Source organism: Cebus imitator, unplaced genomic scaffold, assembly GCF_001604975.1.
Source record: "Cebus imitator isolate Cc_AM_T3 unplaced genomic scaffold, Cebus_imitator-1.0 Scaffold248, whole genome shotgun sequence".
Taxonomy (NCBI): domain Eukaryota; kingdom Metazoa; phylum Chordata; class Mammalia; order Primates; family Cebidae; genus Cebus; species Cebus imitator.
Window position 1 is genome coordinate 184,438 of NW_016107563.1, and position 20,476 is coordinate 204,913.

At 40.4% G+C, this 20,476-nt stretch overlaps 1 protein-coding gene across 1 annotated transcript in view; it reads left to right on the top strand.

Annotated features, from left to right (window-relative positions):
• PKHD1 (PKHD1 ciliary IPT domain containing fibrocystin/polyductin) overlaps positions 1–20,476 on the top strand; it is a 364,705-nt gene that overhangs the window by 65,904 nt on the left and 278,325 nt on the right. The window contains exons 31-34 of the mRNA XM_037727929.1: positions 751–2,358; positions 3,981–4,124; positions 9,312–9,531; positions 15,890–16,040. Of these exons, the coding sequence (XP_037583857.1) occupies positions 751–2,358; positions 3,981–4,124; positions 9,312–9,531; positions 15,890–16,040 (2,123 nt within the window). The remainder of the gene's footprint in view (positions 1–750; positions 2,359–3,980; positions 4,125–9,311; positions 9,532–15,889; positions 16,041–20,476) is intronic.

Below are 20,476 nucleotides of genomic sequence, written 5' to 3' on the forward strand. Positions count from 1 at the left end.
GCACATTATCCTTTTTGAGTATAGTAAAATCCTCTTAAAAGCTGCATTGCACAGTTTGGTTGTGCTGTGGGTCATCTTGCTCCAATCCTATCCTGAAGATGGGGTTTGATCTTTGGTGGCCTCTCTACTGGAGAGTAAGGCAGATTCTATGAAGGTAGCAGCACATTCTCCAGCATGATTCAATGACTTTTAATATGTCTCTGATATACATGGAATATAGAATATATGGTACAATAAATAGAATATATTAGAATGTATAATATATGAAATATTGGAACATTATATAGAACAACATAGAAGATAGAAGATTTCAATGAATTTGACTTTTCATTAGTATATAAGTTGAATGTATACAGAATAATGTATAAATAGTCTACATATGGCATATGGGATAATATGTCTAATAATGTATCACTTAATAAGAAGACTAAGAAACTTGATTTTTCATTAGTTTGTAAGTTGATCGAAGCGGTGGCTTCTAGGATATACAAAGGTACTGGAAAAGTTTGTATTAACGATGTCCTTCCTATATAACCATTTATATTATTTTACTGTTATGTGAATTTGCCACATCTGACTCCTGTCCAAATAATCACAAATTAAACATTGGTGGGGATGGGAAAAAATAATTGAGGTTTCACTAACACATGCCCTACCTTCCGCTTAATTACCCTGGGAATTTCATGGGTGTTTGAGGTCTTAATTCAGAATATCAGCTGTAATGTTTTGTTTTCTATATTCATACCTTAGGAGGGACCATCCTCAGCATCTCAGGAATAGGCTTCAGCAGGGACCCAGCTTTGGTTTGGGTACTTGTAGGCAATCGGTCCTGTGATATTGTGAACTTAATGGAGGCGAGCATCTGGTGTGAAACCCCGCCAGCCCCCCAGATGCCCCATGCAGGCACTCCCACTGTCCCAGCTGCCGTGGAGGTCTGGGTCGGTAACAGGTCCTTCACCAGTGGTCCTTCACCAAGCTTGGTGGGAAACAGTTTCACCTTCACGTATGAAGCAGCGGCAACACCGCTCGTCACTGCCCTGCAAGCAGAAATCACAAATAGCAGCGTGCGCCTGTGTGTGGGAGGAAGTAACCTCTCCAACTCAGTCATCCTCCTGGGGAGGCTGAACTGCGATGTCAATACACAGTCCTTCCAGAGCAACGCGAGCCTGTCTGGATGCTCCATCCCTCTTCACAGTCTGGAAGCGGACATCTATCCTCTCCAAGTACGTCACAAGCAGATGGGATTTGCTAATATGTCTGCGGTGCCCCAGCAATTTGCAATGACACCTCGGATAATGGCCATTGTCCCATCGCAGGGCTCGGCATGCGGCGGGACCATACTTACTGTGAGGGGGTTGCTTTTTAACTCTAGAAGGAGGTCAGTTCGGGTTGACCTGTCGGGTCCTTTTACTTGTGTGATTTTGCGTTTGGGAGACCGTACCATTCTCTGCCAGGTTACTCTGGCGGGTGACCCCTTGCCTGGAGCTTCCTTTACCCTGAATGTCACAGTCCTGGTCAATGGGCTAACCAGTGAGTGTCAGGGCAATTGCACTTTCTTCGTGCAGGAAGAGGCAAGTCCTGTTATGGACGCCTTGACCACAAACACCAGTGGGTCACTGACTACTGTGCTGATGAGGGGTCAGAGGTTAGGCACCACAGCTGATGAGCTGATGGTATTTGTGGATGATCAACTTCCTTGCAATGTAACTTTTTTAAATGCAAGCCACGTGGCATGCCAGATGAGAGACTTGGCCCCAGGACTCCACTACCTGTCAGTTTTTTATGCAAGAAATGGATATGCTTGTACTGGTAATGTTTCCAGACACTTCTACATTATGCCTCAAGTGTTTCATTATTTTCCTAAGAATTTCAGCATACATGGCGGAGGCCTCTTGACCATAGAGGGCACAGGCCTGAGAGGACAGAACACCACGTCTGTCCACATTGACCAGCAGACCTGCCTGATGGTGAACATCAGTGCTGAGCTCATCCAGTGCATTGTTCCCACAGGGAATGGCTCTGTTGCTCTGGAAATAGAGGTGGATGGACTTTTGTATCACATAGGAGTCGTTGGTTACAGCAATGCCTTTACCCCAGAACTGCTCTCTATTTCTCAGAGGGATGACATCTTAACTTTTGCAGTGGCCCAGATCTCAGGAGCTGCAAACATTGACATTTTTGTAGGGATGTCACCCTGCGTGGGTGTCTCTGGTAACCACACCGTTCTCCAATGTGTGGTCCCTTCCCTTCCGGCCGGGGAGTACCATGTCAGAGCCTATGACTACATCAGAGGGTGGGCCTCATCTGTCCAGGTGTTCACCTCAAGAGTTATTATCACAGCTGTGACTGAGAACTTTGGTAAGTCAAGCAAGGTAGTACACTTTCTTATGTAAATCAGTTGGTAGCACCTTTCACTTCTGGGAAGTAGAAAATTAACCTGAATCTGCCTCATGGAAGGAAAGAGAAGCCCTCAGGCTTCTTACAATCCCAATTCTTTCCTGAGGCTTGTCTTGGTTATACTCTGTTTATGAAGCTTTTTTTTTTTTTAATCAATGAAATTTCGCATATTCTCTAAATGTTTGATTGTATTTTAATTTGATGCATTAACTGGATTTGTATTTTAAAAACACCATTTGTAAAGCTCATAATTTGATCATTTAAGAACATAAATGCCTTCACCTAGTTTTTAGACCCTATCTGCCAATTTGCATTGTTTAACATTTATTAAATGTGATTAATTTTTAATCATTTTATAATATTTCACAGGTGAAACTCATATTTCACCAATAATAAGCCAAATGCATAGAACAATTAAATGGGTTGAATTTTTTTTCTCCCATTAGATATACCAAAATTTGCCTAGTCTTTTCTTCCAGTGAAGAATAGGTTTCAATTTCTGTTGACTTAAAGCCTTATTGCACTTGAGATAGCTCAAATTTCATTGTGATTTATAAAGTATAGAAAAAATTATAGAAACAGAACCTTAGACTGATAGAGTACTAACCAAGTCATTTCCTAGAACAAATTTGGTCTCCGTTTGGTGGAACACTGTGGGAACTGGGATTTGGCCCTAGCCTGTCACTAATTTAGCTAATTTACACTTGACTTTTCTAAGACTCAGCTTCCTTATTTGATAAAGGAGTTTGAGCTGGATGACTCCCAAATTCCCCTTTCTACTCCCTAAGATTCCATGTGTTTTTATGATGGAAGAGCAGGGAAATAGGAAATGCGTCTTAAACAAAAAGCATTATTCTTGAGTTAGTCAGGTGGCTAAGTACCACCTAGACTGTGTCTCGGTATGAACTAGAAACGTGGACTAGTTTCACTCATACAAATCTCCCAAAACATGTACAGTTATTGCATCACTATTAACCATAGCAGAAGGGGAAAAATCATCGAAATTTCTATCAATAGAAAAATTGTTAAATGAATTGTAGCAAGGCCCTGTAATGGAATTCTAGGAAGCTCTTGAAATGAACTGGATCCAGAGAGGTTTGAAAACATATCTGTGCTATACTTTTAAGCAGAAAAGCAAGTTCCAGAATAATATGGATACAATAATCCTTTGAATCAGAAACATAGATGCTTAAAACTTCTGGAAGAAGGTATAAGAAACTCCATACCTGGATACCTCTGGGGAGGGAGACAGGTGGTTGGGGGAATATTTACTTTCATTTCATGGCTCTTTGAACAAAAGTTTAAAAACCATAAGCATTAATTTTCTATATAAAAATTGTTACATTAAAAAAACACCTCTTTAACACAATAGGGTGTTGAATGCGATTGGGATTGGACAGAAACGAGGGCAGAGCCTAAGTGGGGAGGAAACTGAGGCCAGCAGGCACCTGAAGCCAGTTGTGTGGATTCTGAGGACGTGAAAAGAAGGATGGGTAGTGAGGAAGCAAAGGTTTGAATTTTGAGTTACCTAAAGAAGGGAGGTTTGCCTGTATGATCATGAACTTGTACCTTTGTCTTTAAAGGCTGCCTGAGTGGAAGGCTGGTGCATGTGTTTGGAGCAGGATTTTCTCCAGGGAATGTCTCAGCTGCTGTGTGTGGTGCTCCCTGCCGAGTCCTGGCTAATGCTACAGTGTCTGCCTTCAGCTGCTTGGTTCTGCCCCTGGATGGTAAGTAAAGATGTTACACACATACCTTTTAAAGCATATGTATGGAAATGATATTCTTTGGTTAATTCTGCTTTTGTGATTGATGCTCTACTGACTACTAATTTCTCTATGTGTTCCTAGGAATGTAATTTCTCCCCATCTAAAATGACAGAATCTGGGGCCACCTGTTACAATGATTCATAATAACTTTTGCCATATTAATAGGTCAGTATTGAATGAATATTGAAAAACTTATCACCTGTGTTCTTAGCTGCAGTCTTAGGATGATGGAGGAAGTCATTCTGAATTCAGAATATTAGTTTCAATGACAGCTATAGGAGTCATGGAGGAAACAAGCTCTTGGCTTTGTTCTGAGGTAAGGTTGCTGAAGACACATCTGCTTTTAGAGGTGCCAGTAAAGGGATGGAGGTTGTCAAGCTGGATATCACTTGAAAATTATCTTTGTGTGTAAAGTTTTCAATTTCTTATTATAGGCCAAAAAGCCAGCACTCATATTGTCTTCTCATTCTGCAATAGTAACATAATTACTTCTTAGTAAAACACCACAATTGCTTACTACTTTAAGCTGCGTAGCCATCATATAAATTGTGGTATAAGAATCCATGTCTTTGTGGGGAAAGGGATGAGAGAGGAAGTTGCAAAGCTTGGGGTTTTACAACACGTGGTAATACCCCACTGAGCTTCAGGGAAAAAAAAAAGTCAAAGGGAAGAAATTACTATTATTATCACAGGACCTTACTGCATTTGAGATAGCTCACATGTAGCCAGCCAGGTGATTATCTTATTTGCATAATCATAGATCTTGTACCTGTGCACTTAACCATTTACATTTACACACCTCCTTTCTATGTCATGTTTTAAGTTTTTATTCCTAATTTATTTGTCTGCAACTTGAATGTGGGCTAAAGATTTACGAAGTGACAAAAGCGCCACATCATCTGAGCTTGGACAAGAATTTTATGATGGATAATGCTATTGTGATGGAAGTTTGTACTGTGTTGTCTTATACAAAGAGGAGGAGGAGAGGGAGGAAGCAGAAAGGGTTAGAGGAGGAAGAAGGAGAGGAGATAAAATTTTTGTTTAAAGTACTAGAAAGTGAATTTCCTATTATCATCATGTATATAAGCACAACACTATGGAGGAGAGAGAGATTCCACAGTGGGAAACTTAAGATACAATAGAAGATTGAAGTTCAAGACATTGTCTTGATTTGTTTGATTTGTTTGATTCACGGCTCTACCTCCTCTGCTTGGAACAGTGTTGTACAGGGTATATGCAAAATGAATGTTTGATGAGGAATAAATGAAAGATTGGGAAACAGTGGAAACAGAAAGCTAAGACTGCACATTTCTAGGTTCTAATTTTTAACTAATACTGCCACATTTTTTTAAAAAAGCTTTCACATATACACTGCTCAAATTAATACACTTTAAAAAGCCCTGTGTTATTATTTCAAAACACTTAATTTCAACTAGCATAAGATAAAAACCAATGAGGTTTTAGGGTCAGGTAAATTGCGATATTTTAAGTTTTATAACTTCTAGGGGAAGAATTAAAAAAATATGGTATTTAGAAAGATGTGATTAATTTTTAGAAAATAACATTCCTTGATTTTTTAAAGAGGAAAATGAGTTGGAAACTGTAACTATTTATGTGACCACTAGGTGTCACTAAACACTCATTGATTGTGCAAGGCACACATTTACTGTAGAGAAATGCATAATTTGGCTAATTTTCCTTTCATTAAAAAGTGTTTTAAAAGACTTTTAATCACAATGTCTAAAGATTGAGAGGAACTTGTGAGAGCCAGCTCCACAGGTTTCTTACTTAAGATCCAAGATGGAGATTTGGGGATTCTGTTGAACCCGCTGAAACTGGATGAAGCATTTTTAGTATATGATAGTGTATTTTTTTTCCCCTAGGAAGTAGATATATAATGGACATCAAATTGCCAAAGGGGATATGTCTTGGACATTGTTAGAAACGACTATGAATTTCTTTATTTTCAGACAGGATTGAATACAACCAAGTTAGCTAAGAATCAGTCGTATTTTTAAGGATTTTTCAGAGGAGAATTTCCCAGCAGCAACCCTTACAAGTGTTTCACAGTTGCTCTTCTCCGAGAAATCCATCCTCTGCCTAATGGATGCTTCCCTACTCTACTTTTTTCAACTTTAATCAGCGGGTGGTTCTTTGGAAAGCTGAGTAATCTCAGTTCCTTTAAGGCAGAGGTTCTGGAAGTGTGCTTCCCGGCACAGTAGCTGCAGGGCCCTCACCTGGGAGCTTGTTAGACATGTGAATTCTTCGGACCTACTGAATCAGAGACTTTCCGAGTAAACATTTTAGTGTCCCACTTCTCAGCCCTCTCTGAAATCCTACATTCTTTCCTAATTTGAAGCCCCAAACAAGGAAGCTCTTCTATATAAGCAAGTTCTGGCCAAATTGGGTAGCATCATAAGATGCCTGTGTATTGTCTGATCCCATATTTGTTTGTAAAATTATACTGCAGTCTTGCTGGCTAATAAGCCTGCTGTTACCTACTGTTATCTCAAGGGGTGTGTGTGTGTGCGTGTGTGTGTGTGCGCGCGTTTCTGCCATGGCTGTGCACAGCTGGACTTTCCTCAAATTTATATGATTTCTTTTTTCTTTTGTAGTTTACTCCCTTACTCTTTTCATTTGTTCTTTTGTTTATATCTGTTAACTTCTCTTATTTAGCAAGGTCACTTTGAATTCTGACCCGTGCTTCGAGTTTTTTCTTCAGCTTGACTTTGCACAATAGAGTGATGTTTCACATTCCAGGTTACAGATAATGACCCAGAACTCAAACTTTCCTAATTATTGTTTTGTTTGTGCCTGTGCCACAGGACTAATAGGTTTCCGTTACATGAGTGGGGCAGGGGGATTTAAAGCAGGGAGCTCTACAAATGCGCTTTTGCTATTTTGGGGGTCACCCATTGTTACCATCCCCACAAACTGTACTTCTAACAATAGGAGAAATTTACTTTTTCTTATAATGAGTTGCCGAAACATCCTGTTAGGTGAAACTAATACTTTGTGTTTGTTTACAATGAGCAAAATCTTTGATCTTTGGCTTTCTTGCATTTATACCTTGAATTATACCACATGACATTTTCATGGAAACTTCAGCTTTTCCATAAGGCATGGAAAGCTAAAGTGATTAAGGTCACACAGCTATTTAGTGGCAGAACTTTGAGTAAAACCCATGGATTTTGATCCCCAGCCCTGGGTGATTTTCATAATCCAGCCTGTCAATTTGCATCTACTTAATCACCTTTAACGAATTCATTATTTTATAGGTGTGGAGCTTGTTTTTATTTGCCTTAGGGCTTACTAACTGGAAAGTTCTTACATTTTGTCTGTTCATACAAGAGTCCTACTGTCAGTCATTTTTATTGCTCTAATTCATTCAAAACACATTCATAGCCAACCTCCTAGGTGCCAGGTGCTTTAGACTATAACAGCAACAATAATACTATTTGGGCATGATTGCATAACTACAAACCCTTTTCCCCATACTTATCTCACTCAGCCCTTGCTGCAGCATGGTAAAGAATCACAGGTCTAAGCCCATACGGTAATGAGGTAGGGAAGCACAGGTCTAAGCTCATGGCCCTTGATAACCTTTGTTGCATACCAACATGGGTAGGCTTGCTGCAGAGCAAGCATGCTACAGAGATTTTTTTCTTTTTCCCTCTTTATTAAGGTTTTCAGACAGAGCTGCTCCTAAACCATCTCATGTAGCTCTTTGTTCATCTTCTAGTTAAAGATCATTCCCAGTCTGCCTCATGATGCTTTTCGTATGTCTCATGACCCAGAAAAAAACAGCCTGAGAGTCAGTGTGCTTCCAATATTTTCTTTTTATCTCTATAACATGTTAATTGTTATAATTATATGAAAAGAAATCTCTAAACTTATCCAAGTCAATAAGACAAATAGCCCAATAGAAAAATGGGCAAATCACAGAAATGGGAATTTCATAGAAGAGAAAACATAAGTTAAAAAATTGGTCAGCTTGGCCAGGCATCGTGGCTCACTCCTGTAATCCTAGCACTTTGGGAGGCTGAGGCAGGCTGATTGCCTGAGCTTGGGAATTCAAGATCAGCCTGGGCAACATGATAAAACCCTGTCTCTACTAAAACACAAAAAATCAGCCAGGAGTTGGTGGTGTGCAACTGTAGTCCCAGTTACTCATGAGGCTGAGTCAGGAGAATTGCTTAAATCAGGAAGGCAGAAGTTTCAGTGAGGCAAGATTGTGCCACTGCACTCCAGCCAGGGCAATAAAGTGAAACTGTCTCAAGAAAAAAAAAATTGGTCAACCTAAAAGTAATGATTGAAATGCAAATTAAGACCACAATAAAATGCCATTTTATACACCTGATTGGCAAAAATTAAGAGTCTGATAATTTCAAGTGTTTATATGGAATACTGGGAACTTATAAATATGGCTGGTAGGAATCTAAAATGGCACAACTACTTTGGAAAACAGTATGGCACTATCTTGTAAAGTTGAATGTGTACCTACTCTTTGAATAAGAAATTTTCTTTATAGGCATGCACCCTAGACAAAATTTTGTACATGTTTTTAGTAGCAAAAACTGGGAAATATCAAAAAGTTCATTGATAATAGATAAATATATCTTGGATACAATACAATATTGCACAACAGTGAAAATGTATTAACAATAGTTATATGTAGTAATATGGATAAATCTTGGAAATATACTATGGAATGAAAAAAGCAGGTCCAAGAATACTTTATCATGTATCATATTTTATAAAGTTCAAAAAACAGGTGAAACTCAATCTTTTGTTTAGGAATACAAACATGTGTGATAAAACTATTTAAAAAATGCCAAGTGGTTATTTCTGAGAATGAGGAGGAAAAGGACAGACGGGGAGGAACACACAGATTTAAGGGTATTAAAGGTATTTTAGATCTTACATTGGCTGGGATATTCACATGAGATTTTTTATGAAGATTTATATTTTACAAAATGATACTTGTATTTTTCTGTGTACATCACATGTAATATATTTTTAAAAAAGTAAACTGATACTTTCATTTTCCTATTGGTCAAGGGAGGACACAGGAACTTCATTTGTGAAACTGACTGGAGGCCTTCAGTTCTTCCGTGGTTCTTTCCTAACAGTGACTGTTTCCTGCAGTGTCCTTGACTTTCCTGTGTGACGTGAAGCATGAGGAGGACAGCTGTGAGGCCGCCAGACACACCTATGTGCAGTGTGATTTTACAGTTGCCGTGGGGACAGAGCAACTGCTCAAATCGTGGCCTTACCTCTACATTTGCGAGGAAAGTTCCCAATGCCTCTTTGTGCCAGATCATTGGGCAGAGTCAATGTTTCCATCGTTCTCAGGCCTCTTTATCAGGTAACCCTACCTTTTCCCTCCTTGAACTTCCCCACAAGTGCTTGGCCAATGGACCAATGGAGCCATCAGAGAGTGGAGGCTGGGTGGATGGGGAGACTACAGCTCTCTTGGAGGGCCCGTTGCATTGTGGATTCCAGCCAGCCTGCATATCAAAGCATCTCCTGTCTTTTTCAACTGTTCAAGAGAACATCTGAAAAATCTGCCCAGTAAACAGCTAGCTTTGTTCTTGCTTAGATTTTAATATTTATCTTCCGATCCAAAGCAACATCTGGTGAATGCCAATGGGGAAAAAGATTAGACGTTATGAAAAACAGAAGGCTTCCCCCCCCTTTCCTTTTTCTTTTCTTTCCAAACAGATTCACAAGTATGAAAAAATGTCATAGAGAAATCCAGCAGATTGTACAATGTTTATTCAAAAGAAGGGGGGTTGCATAGGCAGAATTACTGTAGATCTAGGATTTAGAAGCCATAAGCTTATAAGGAATTTTTTTTTAACTTAAAAAAAGAGGCTGACAAATAAATACCACAGCTTTCCAAGTTAACCCCCCTTTTCTAAACAAATCAAAAAGAAGTGTGACCATGTTTGTAATTCTGGATTGCTTTCATCTCAACAAGGAGTTCTTTTCCTGTGCAGGGTGATGTCTCATGGCTGAACATTGTCCTGTAAACTTCTTTATTTCTTACCTAGATAGAGTGGCTACCTTTGATTATCTAATGAAGCCCTCTTTTTTCTTTTCTTCTTCTTCTTCTTCTTCTTCTTTTTTTTTTTTTTGAGACAGAGCCTTGTTCTGTTGCCAAGGCTAGAGTGCAATGGCACGATCTCGGTTCGTTGCAACTTCTGCCTCCCAGGTTCAAGCTACTCTCATGCCTCAGCCTCCCAAGTAGCTGAGATTGCAGGTGTGTGCCACCATGCCTGGTTAATTTTTATATTTTTAGTAGAGACAGGGTTTTGCCATGTTGGCCAAGCGGGTCTCAAACTCCTGAGCTCAAGTAATCCACCCACCTTGGCCTCCCAAAGTGCTGGGATTATAGACATCAGCCACTGCACCTGGCCTCTTTTCTTATTAAAATATGAAACTAAACAAGACCACTTCCCCACTATGAAAGAGATAACCAGATCTTTTCATGGCAGTCTGACTTTGTGATATCCTGAGACGGTTTGTGTTTTAGTGTGAATATAGCACCAGAAGTTTAGGTTTAGCTGCAGTAGAAGAGGAACCTCCTTGGCTGGTTGCTTTCTAAAAGGGCAAGAAGAACTCTGTTTAGGTCACGCAGGAAATGGAATACTGGGTATTGTACTCAGGTGAGACTGGATTTCAGAACTTACTGATGCTGGACACCAGGAAGTACATGTCAGTAGTTCCTGCCTCCATTGAATTCAGAGACTTCATCTCAATCCCCAAAACTCTTCCTTTGGAGTTCTTCCATGTTCTTCCTCTTCATTCTATGGGGCGGCTGAGGTAACTGAGCCTCAAACCCCATGAATGATTATACTTTTACCTATGAATATCATTTCAGTAGTGCTGGTGAATGTTCTGGCTATTGAAGTAGGGAAAAATGGGTATGTTTTCCGGAGTAAGAATTACAATAAGTACCCTATGATTTAAACAAACAAAGCTTAGTGAGGATGAGAGTCAGGGGAACTGGCAGTGGTCTTTGCTGCCAGTGGGAAGGTAAGGTAGTACAATCTTCAGAGGACAATTTGCCAATTCACGAATAACCTTAAATTTTTTATACTCTGTAACCCAGCAGTTTCTCTTCTAGGATTTTATTTTAAGAAAGCAGATAGAAATGTGTAATATTTACAAATAATCTTTAAAGTTTCAGATATCAAAAAATATTTGAAATGAAACAAGCTTTAGTAATAAAGAATGTATCCAAATGATATGATACTAAGTCACCTTTGAAAATCAGGATGCAGAATATTTAACCAGACAGGAAAATGTTTATAACATACGGAGAAGTGATAATCACAGGTCTCAAAATAGCATATCAGTTTGATCCTACTGTTGTACAAAACCTATGTTTGTACACAGATAGGTTACTAGAGAAAAGACTGGAAAGATATGTCCAAGAATGTTAATGGTGCCTGTCTCTAGGTGGCTGGAGTACTGATCCTATTTTTCTCTTCATTGAGTTTGTATGTGTTTTTCCAGGGAACGCAATGCTGTGTCTCCCTGCCATCCACAATGACTATGGGGTAGGATGTCATTTGGCAAAGGGAGAAGTGTATCTGTCGCAAAAATTATACCCCGTATGTTCATCCATCTATCCATCCATCCGTCCATCTTTCCATCCATCCATCCATCCATCCATCCATCCATCCATGATCCATCCGTCTATCCAGTATTGATCACATCCCTACTCTGTTCTAGGTGTTGTGACAGGTGCTGGTGGCTCAGTGGTGGATGTCATGAAAGTCCCTGCCCTTGTGGGTGGAGAAGAAAGTCAGATAATAAACAAGATGATCATGTATTGTGTTAAGTGCTCTAAAGTGATGGAAAAATAAAGGGGGGCTACTTTAGAGAGTGTACTCAGTGGAGGCTTCTCTGAAGAAGTCTTTTATGTTAAGAAGAGAAGCAGGTGTCATTATGGAGGGTCAGGCGGTGGCAGCAGCAAATGCAAAAGAACTGTCGAGTTTGATGAGTGTTCAGAGGCCAGGAGGGTGGGAGTCGAGTGAGGAGGAGGAAAAGTGGCCCCTGATGAGCACGTGAGGAGAGATATGTGAGGCATCGAAGGCCAAAGTCGACTTTGGATTCTCTTCTAAGTGAAGATTAAGTAACTTTCCAAAGTCACACACTCAAGCCATGGCAATGTCGGGACTGGAACGCAAGGCTTCTGACGCGGTGTGCTTAGTGCAATGCCGTGCTGGCCGCCTCAGCATGAGAGTCCTGGTGAGAGCTCTGGCTGAGCTGTATGGGTTCCATGAGGTTTCAGAGCCACAGGAAGCAATTTCAGGGTAAGTAAGGGAGAGAGAATGCCTGCAAAGTGTTTTCCCTCCCTATCCTAAGGAGCACAGCCAAGATTACTTGCTTGCTTTAGGATCTGATCAGATCAACTAAAGAACAATAGTTTGGGAGTCAGGAGTCTTAGATTCTAGAACAATCTTTGCCACCATTTTACCCAATTTTTTTAAACCACATCCCCCAAAATATTTGTGTGCAGTGTGTATGCATCTATATCTATATACACATCAATCTCTTTATGCTTATATTGCATATATATAGAACCTTATATTGCAGATATATATGCTTACATTTATATTTAAATATGGCCAACTGTGCTTCTTAACTCATAGGATTATTGTGGAAGAAACCATGGAAGGGTAGCTAGCTATTTAGAAGCTTTGAAATTTTGTAAATGTTAATCTATTTTGGATATCCTAGTGTCTCAGCTTATTTTGGTGATGGCTTTTTAATGAAAAAAATTTCTAGCAAGGTAGTTACAAATATGGAAAGAAGTGTGAGCTGAAGCTGGTAAACAAAATGTCCAAGCTAACAGAAAAAGGATTAATTCTCTTCAGAGCAAGAATAACATGCTTAGCAAAGACAGTGTGTTTCTAACAGGCAAACAGAAGGCAGAGTGATTCAGCCCATTTTACTTGTACCTTTGCCAGTAAAGAGTCAGGAAAGGGCATAAGAAGGTTTATGAGGAGAGTGGAAGCCTGAGGCCAAGAAAGGCTGTAAAGGAAGTTGGTCACTACTTCCCTTGAGTTCAAGTCTGTAGTCTCAGATCATTCATAAACTGGGTACAAAAAACTTGCTCTTATGGTTGAAGACCTACTGCTGACAATGAACCATGAGAAGGGGTCACATAATAGAAGTGATGAGCAGATATTCTATGAACCTAACAAAAAAGGAGGAATTCTGGAAATTTAGACAACTATTCTTGATGTTATTCCTGACAGAATTCTAGAATGAACTATTCATCAGATGGTTTGTGAGCCTTCAGAATTGAAAGTAGCAATCTGGAAACCGATTCATGCAGAGTGTGATGGTGTGGGAAACCAACTTAATTTCCTTTCTGATAGCTTTAAAAGTGACTTTTGCTATAAATATAGAGGGAGAGCTTCACAAACGTTTCCAACAACTTCTCCACCCCCAGCAGCAAAAAAAGGTTTTAGGTGCAAAGCTCAAAGTGGCTTGACGCAAGCCTCAAGTTGCTCTGAAGTGAAGTGTTTTAAAAGTCCACGTGAATTTTGCATTTGATTCCATCACATTTCCATATTGATCTAAATATTGCATTAAATTTTAATTTAAAAGTTAAATTACTTTGTTTTTCCTTTCTGAATCCTGGAATATGACCGACGTTCCAGGAGCAAAGGCTAGATTCATCCTGTGGCTTTATCTACCCCGTGGATGATGGATCAGCTAATGGATTTATAGCTAGATCACTGGCTACAGATTCAAAACATATTCGAGCAATGGGTCTAAACCAGTGGAAGAAATGTAACAATGATAAATGTAAATTGTCACATTTACATTTTTAATAATAATGATACACACTACTACCTCCAACAGCTATAACGCGAGCTGCCTTTATTGGATTCTTATTGTGTTCCAGATTCCATGCTAATCGATTTATATGCTTCATCTCGCTCAATTTCTTCAACACCTCCACAAAATAGGTACTCAATTACTGGCAACTCAATTTTATAAATGTGGAAACCAAAGCTTAGCGAAGTAACGTCTTCAGTGTCACATAGACGGTAACCATCCGCCCTGGGATTCAGATCCAGCTAATCTGCTTCTGAGCCTAAGACTTACATGCCAGTGCTTCTCAGAAAATCATCTGAACAAACACAGCATGGTGAAATCCTCAGAAAACTGCATCTCGGAGACTTTGAGTTGACCGCTATCTAAGTATGAACCCAGTGGCCTTCCAAATGAACACGGTATTAGGTGCCGCGAGAAAGAGGCTCAGATAAAGGTGGACCAGAGCCTCAGTGGTCAGCCCAAACAATCTGCCTTCAAATCTAGGTGGCCTGATGTTAACATATTGACAGTCTATATTAGTAGGTCTAGAGGACTCTGGGTTTAGAAGTCATGTCTTAGGTAGATGCAGAGTAGAGAATATTTTAGCATGAAGAAGAGAATACTAAATGGTGAGATGTACTAGTTATCCTGCTCATTATTTCTAGCAAATTGTGGGGAAAAAACATTTAAAAATGGATTTGAAAAACGATGCTAGGCTTTGACATGGTTCACAGTTTTTGCCCTTGTCTTCACCCTTCCTAGTCTTCTAATGGGATCTGCCATCTTCCTGGCTGATGTTCAATCAGCATTTCAAACCTTGAGAGCACTGCTCTAGGAAACAGGACCATCTGGTTTCGACCTCAGAGCTACAGTAGTTCTGTGTTTGACTTTCTGAGACTCTCTTGGTCTCTTTGGGTTACATTTTTTACACCTCTTCCTAATTTATACGCTGAAATGAGATCATGCATATGGAATTGTTGACAAATATAAAACATCATGCATTATTACTGATAATTTTTGAGTTAGTAGCAAAAAATGTCTCAAGCCAGGATTATTCTTGAATAAATATCACACCTGTTGGGGACGACACCCTTCCTTATCCCTGCCCTCACCTCCTCTAGATGGCATATTTTTTAGACTTTCCATAATGCTACACTGCTGTTTTTTATTTTAAATCCAGTCTGGCTTCTCCCCTTAAAGCAAGAGGACTTTTAAAGCAAGTGGCTGGTAGTATAACTGGCACATATATCGAATCTCCTTAGTCTGGGCTGTTAAGTAAGTTTAATTAATTTACTAAGTTAATGTTCCACTGCTAGCAACAGAGCCTCATTGCCATCAGCTGGGGAGAGGGAATTGAAAGCCTAAATGAGCTCATTTTTTCACAGTTGGAATTAGGGACCAGTTAGCCAGTTGCGTGGGTTTTCCAATTTCTCCATCTGCCCTAGGGGGATTCAGGCAATTACTCCCCCAACACTAAGTATGAGTAAGAGCAGGAAGAGGGAAGGGGAAAAGAAAAAAAGAACAACAACAAAAACTCTCCCCAACATTTGTTTCCCTTTTTGGAACTGGAAGTATTGTCCATGCATTGCTTGTTAAGCTGGGCTCAGAGTTGCTTTTGCTAATGTTTTTAATAGATTCGGAAAAGAGAAAGGCCTCACTGAAAGATATTTACCACTTGCATTTTCATTGCAGGGTGTGCAGATAAAAGGAAAAACAAATAAACAATAAAAGAATGGAAACAAAATTACGGAAATTTGCAAAATTTGACAAATGGTGGCCTGTAGTTGCCACAAGCTAATGGCTTGCAATGATTAATAAGAGTAAAAATAATTGCATTTCATTAAGATTGATGACACCCCATTTAACCTCCCCTCTCGTTTCAGCCCTAAAGTGGAAAGAGATGAAGTTCTCATCTATAATAGCTCCTGTAACATTACCATGGAAACTGAGGCAGAGATGGAGTGTGAGATGCCCAATCAGCCAATTACCGTCAAGATTACTGAGATACGGAAACGCTGGGGCCAGAACACTCAGGTATAATCAAATCTTTTTTACAGACTGATTCAAACAGCTCAAATTAAATTTGTAATATTGTGTACATTAAAAAAACAATTTAGTCCAAATGGCAGCGATATATAATATTAAATGCGCTCAAACTTTGAGGAGCTGGTCTAATGCACAATATCTGAATTCATAGTTAACTCTGGTTAATCATATATTTTCTCAAAAATAAATGAGGCTCTTTTAAAGCAAATTCTTAGCAGATAATCTCCTCGGCATTTTGTCCTGATTTCTGCGTGCATGTTTGAAAGGGGCTCTCTGTGGTTTATTTCTTCACAAAATAAATGGCCTGTGATTTAACCAGACCCTACTGGAAGGCTTCCAAATCACTCAGCCGTCCTCAGGTTGGTGGGACAATAATGTCTGTGGGTCCCCCATTTGGTTCATCTCTGTGCCATGGGGGAGCAGAGTGGAAACTTCAGCTTCTCAGGGGATTACATGGACATCAGAAATGAAGAGGACCACAGGGTCATTCGGTCTAGCCTCTCTGCCTCAATTCATCCATTTTGAAATGGTCTAAACCACTCCCTCCAAGTGGCGCTTCTGAAAGTGTGTTTGTAAGTCCCCAGAGAGGAATTCCACAGCCTTCCCTGGGAATTTGTGAGAATTGCAATCAGAGGCTCAGGGCTCTTTGGAAATGGATCAGATAATCTTTTACAGCTCCCCAGGCTTCTCACCACACACAGATAAAAAAATAATATTTATTGAGCATCTACTCCCTTAGGTGCCTTTCTCTTTATGAAAGCAATTCTCAGATTTTTCTCTTTTTGTCTCTTTTATTTGGAACAAACATTTATTGAGTGCCTATTATGTGGCACTCGCCATACCAGATTCTCTTGCGAATGCTGCTTCGGTCAAACCGTCCCAATCCAAGAGTCAACTTCCTGGCTTCAAAATGTATGTTTTTCTGTAACGTTATATTGGTGCTAAAAATGTATGCGATGGCAAACAACATTTTTTTTCTGTCCTTCCTAAACTGTTCCGTGCCTACCTTCCCATCCTCCAGGTCCTCACTGTGCGCGCTGTGGCCTCTGCAGGCTTCTTCCTCGCCTTGACCATCCCTTCAGGTGATAGCCCAGGGTTGTCACTTCTTGCTTCATTGTGTCCCCCCACAAACACCCCTTCCTGTCAATTTACTGTTGGTTTTTATTCTCTCCAGAGCCACTGTCCCCCAATGGCACTTCCACTTTATTCTGTGCCTTTTCTCAGCAGTCGGCTGTCAATGGCATTTCAAAAGTGTGTTGTAGTGCGCTGAGGCTCCTGTGGGACACTGGGTGATCTTTAAGCCTCTCTGGGCCTCAGTTTCTGCTGGGTGCATAATAACCTGGTGTTAGGATGTTCAGGTGAGCAAATGCTTGTGAAAGAGAGAGAGAGGCAGGCTGACCTAGTGTTTAAATGCATGGACTTTGGAGCTAGACTGCTGGCGTCTTTTTTTTTTTCTTTTTGAGTCAGAGTCTCGCTCTGTTACCAGGTGCCAGGCGCCAGGCTGGAGTGCAGTGGTGCAATTTTGGCTCACTGCAACCTCCACCTCCTGGGTTCAAGCAATTCTCCTGCCTCAGCTTCCCGAGTAGCTGGGACTACAGGCGCATACCACCACACCCAGCTAATTTTTTGTATTTTTAGTAGAGATAGGGTTTCACCATGTTGGCCAGGATGGTCTTGATCTCTTGACCTCATGATCCACCCGCCTCAGCCTCCCAAAGACTACTGGGGTCTTAATACATCACTTGCTTCCTGGGGGACTTCAGGCAAGCTCTTTAACCCCTTTGTACTTCAGTTTTCTCACTATAAAGTAGAGACAATAACAGTTCCCACTTCATAGGGTTGGTGTGAGCTACTGAGAGCTGCCTCTCACACATGGTAAATGTCTAACGTTAGCTATTATTGGCAATGCTAGTTCACTAGTCATAGTGCTAGAAAATGATGTGAATTTATTTCTCTATAGTGCTTGCTGCTTTGACCAGATCATTTCACTCCTTAGATTTATTTAATTTCCCATCATCTCAAAGTCTAATTTTGAATTTTTTTAGGCTTAAATGCCTCACTGATTCAAAAATCTTATGTAACATACATTTGAGTTCCAACCATGTTCAAGGTTCTCTATCATGTTCCGAAGGAGATTAAAAAAATAATACGGAAAAAGACCCCACATTTAAGAGATATTTGGGAAGTGAGGCCTCATCATCCAGACCAGCCAGCTTGTTTCAGAGATGAGTTAACTGAGATTCATAATGAGAGGTGATTGATAAAGGTCACACAAGTAGTTATCTGGCCTCATAACCCATGTGGCTATAGTCATTGTGGGAGAAGTGAATCATTTAATCTTCAGGAACCAGGTATGTGTGGTGAGGCTACTGCCAGTGTGTAGGGAACTCCAGGCCTGAGGGGATAGAGGGGAGATAGGTACCACCGTTGGAGGTTTCAGATGTGATGTATTACACTCAAGTGTTGGTGATAATGTCATAGTTTTGAACAATCTAGCAGGGCCCTATCAAGTAGCCAGGAGTACATGGGGGAACAATGACAGGGATTTATGGCAAACTCATCTGAACTTATGACTGAGTTTAGCTCCAATGGGACCCTAAAGAATAGAACAAGAGTCTCGGGCACATGTGCTGTCACATGGACTGGATCAATATGGTGGAAGTTAGGAAACAACTATGGCTGGCACAAAGTGGCCTGGAGTCCAGAAAAACAAAATTCTATGTAATGGGAAAATTGTTAATTCTAGGTTCTTTTTTTTTTTTTTTTTGAGATGGAGTCTCACCATGTTGCCCAGAGTGGAGTGGAGTGGTGGAGTGCAGTTGCATGATCTTGGCTCACTGCAACCTCTGCCTCCCGGTTTAAAGCAATTCTCCTGCCTCAGCCTCCCAAGTAGCTGGGACTACAGGCGCACACCACCACACCCGGATAATTTTTGTATTTTTAGTAAAGATGGGGTTTCACCATGTTGGCCAGGCTGGTCTCAAACTCCTGACCTCGTGATCTGCATGCCTTGGCCTCGCAAAGTGCTGGGATTACAGGCATGAGCCACTGAGCCTGGCCTAATTCTAGGTTCTACTCTTGTTTGGGTGGTTTGGTTTGATTTAGAAATTGGACACAATGAAGTTTATAGGTGGAGTACTTATATCTAAGTGACTATATAATTTATACCCAAACTAGGATGCTTTTGAGTGCAAGGCTGATGATGAATAATTATGCTGGGATAGTATGTCACCCTAATTGGGGTATGTGATTACCCTACCTGGGCTTGGGAACAGAATAACTTGTCATATATATGTGATGCATGGTTACACTACCCATATTGGGATGTACAAATTCCCTATCTTGGCTGGGAAAAACATGCCACCAGTATTATGATGCATAGTTATCTGGGCCCGGGCCTGGGGAAGACCAGCACCAACAGGTGCTTCATCAGGACTACAATCCAGGTACCCAATTCAAAATTCAAGAATTCCTTGTGTGAGAACCTTGAGACACTAGAAAAAAGAAACACTTGTACACGTCTGGTAGGAATGCAAACTAGTACAACCACTATGGATAACAGTGTGGAGATTCCTTAAAGAACTAAAAGTAGAACTACCATTTTACAGCAATCCCATTATTGGGTATCTATCCAGAGGAAAAGAAGTTATATGAAAAAGATATACTTGCACATGCATGTTTATAGCAGTAAAATTTGCAATTGTAAAAACATGAAATCAGCCCAAATTCCCATCAGTAAACAAATGGATAAAGAAATTGTGGTATATATGTATACATACAATGGAATACTATTCAGCCATAGAAAGAAACTAATGGCATTTGCAGCAATCTGAATGTAACTGGAGATTATTATTCTAAGAGAAGTAACTCAGGAATGGAAAACCAAACATTGTATGTTCTCACTCATAAGTGGGAGCTAAGTTATGAGGATGCAAAGGCATAAGAATGATATAATGGACTTTGGGAACTCAGGGGAAAGGGTGAGAGGGGGTTGAGGGACAAAAGGCTACAAACTGGGTTCAGTGTATACTGCTCCAGTGATGGGTGCACCCAAATCTCACAAATCATCACTAAGGAACTTACTCATGTAACCAAATATCATCTATTTCCCCAAAACCTAAGGAAATAAAAAATTAAAAGAATATTGTTTGGTCAGGCGCAGTGGCTCATGCCTATAGTTTCAGCACTTTGGGAGGCTGAGGTAGGTGGATCACCTGAGGTCAGGAGTTCAGGACCAGCCTGGTCAACATGATGAAACCCCTTCTCTACTAAAAACACACAAAAATTAGGCATGGTGCCAGGTGCCTATAATCCCAGCAATTTGGGAGGCTGAGGCAGGAGAACCACTTGAACCCGGGAGGCGGAGGTTGCAGTGAGCCGATATTTCGCCATCACACTCCAGCCTGGGCAACAAGAGCAAAACT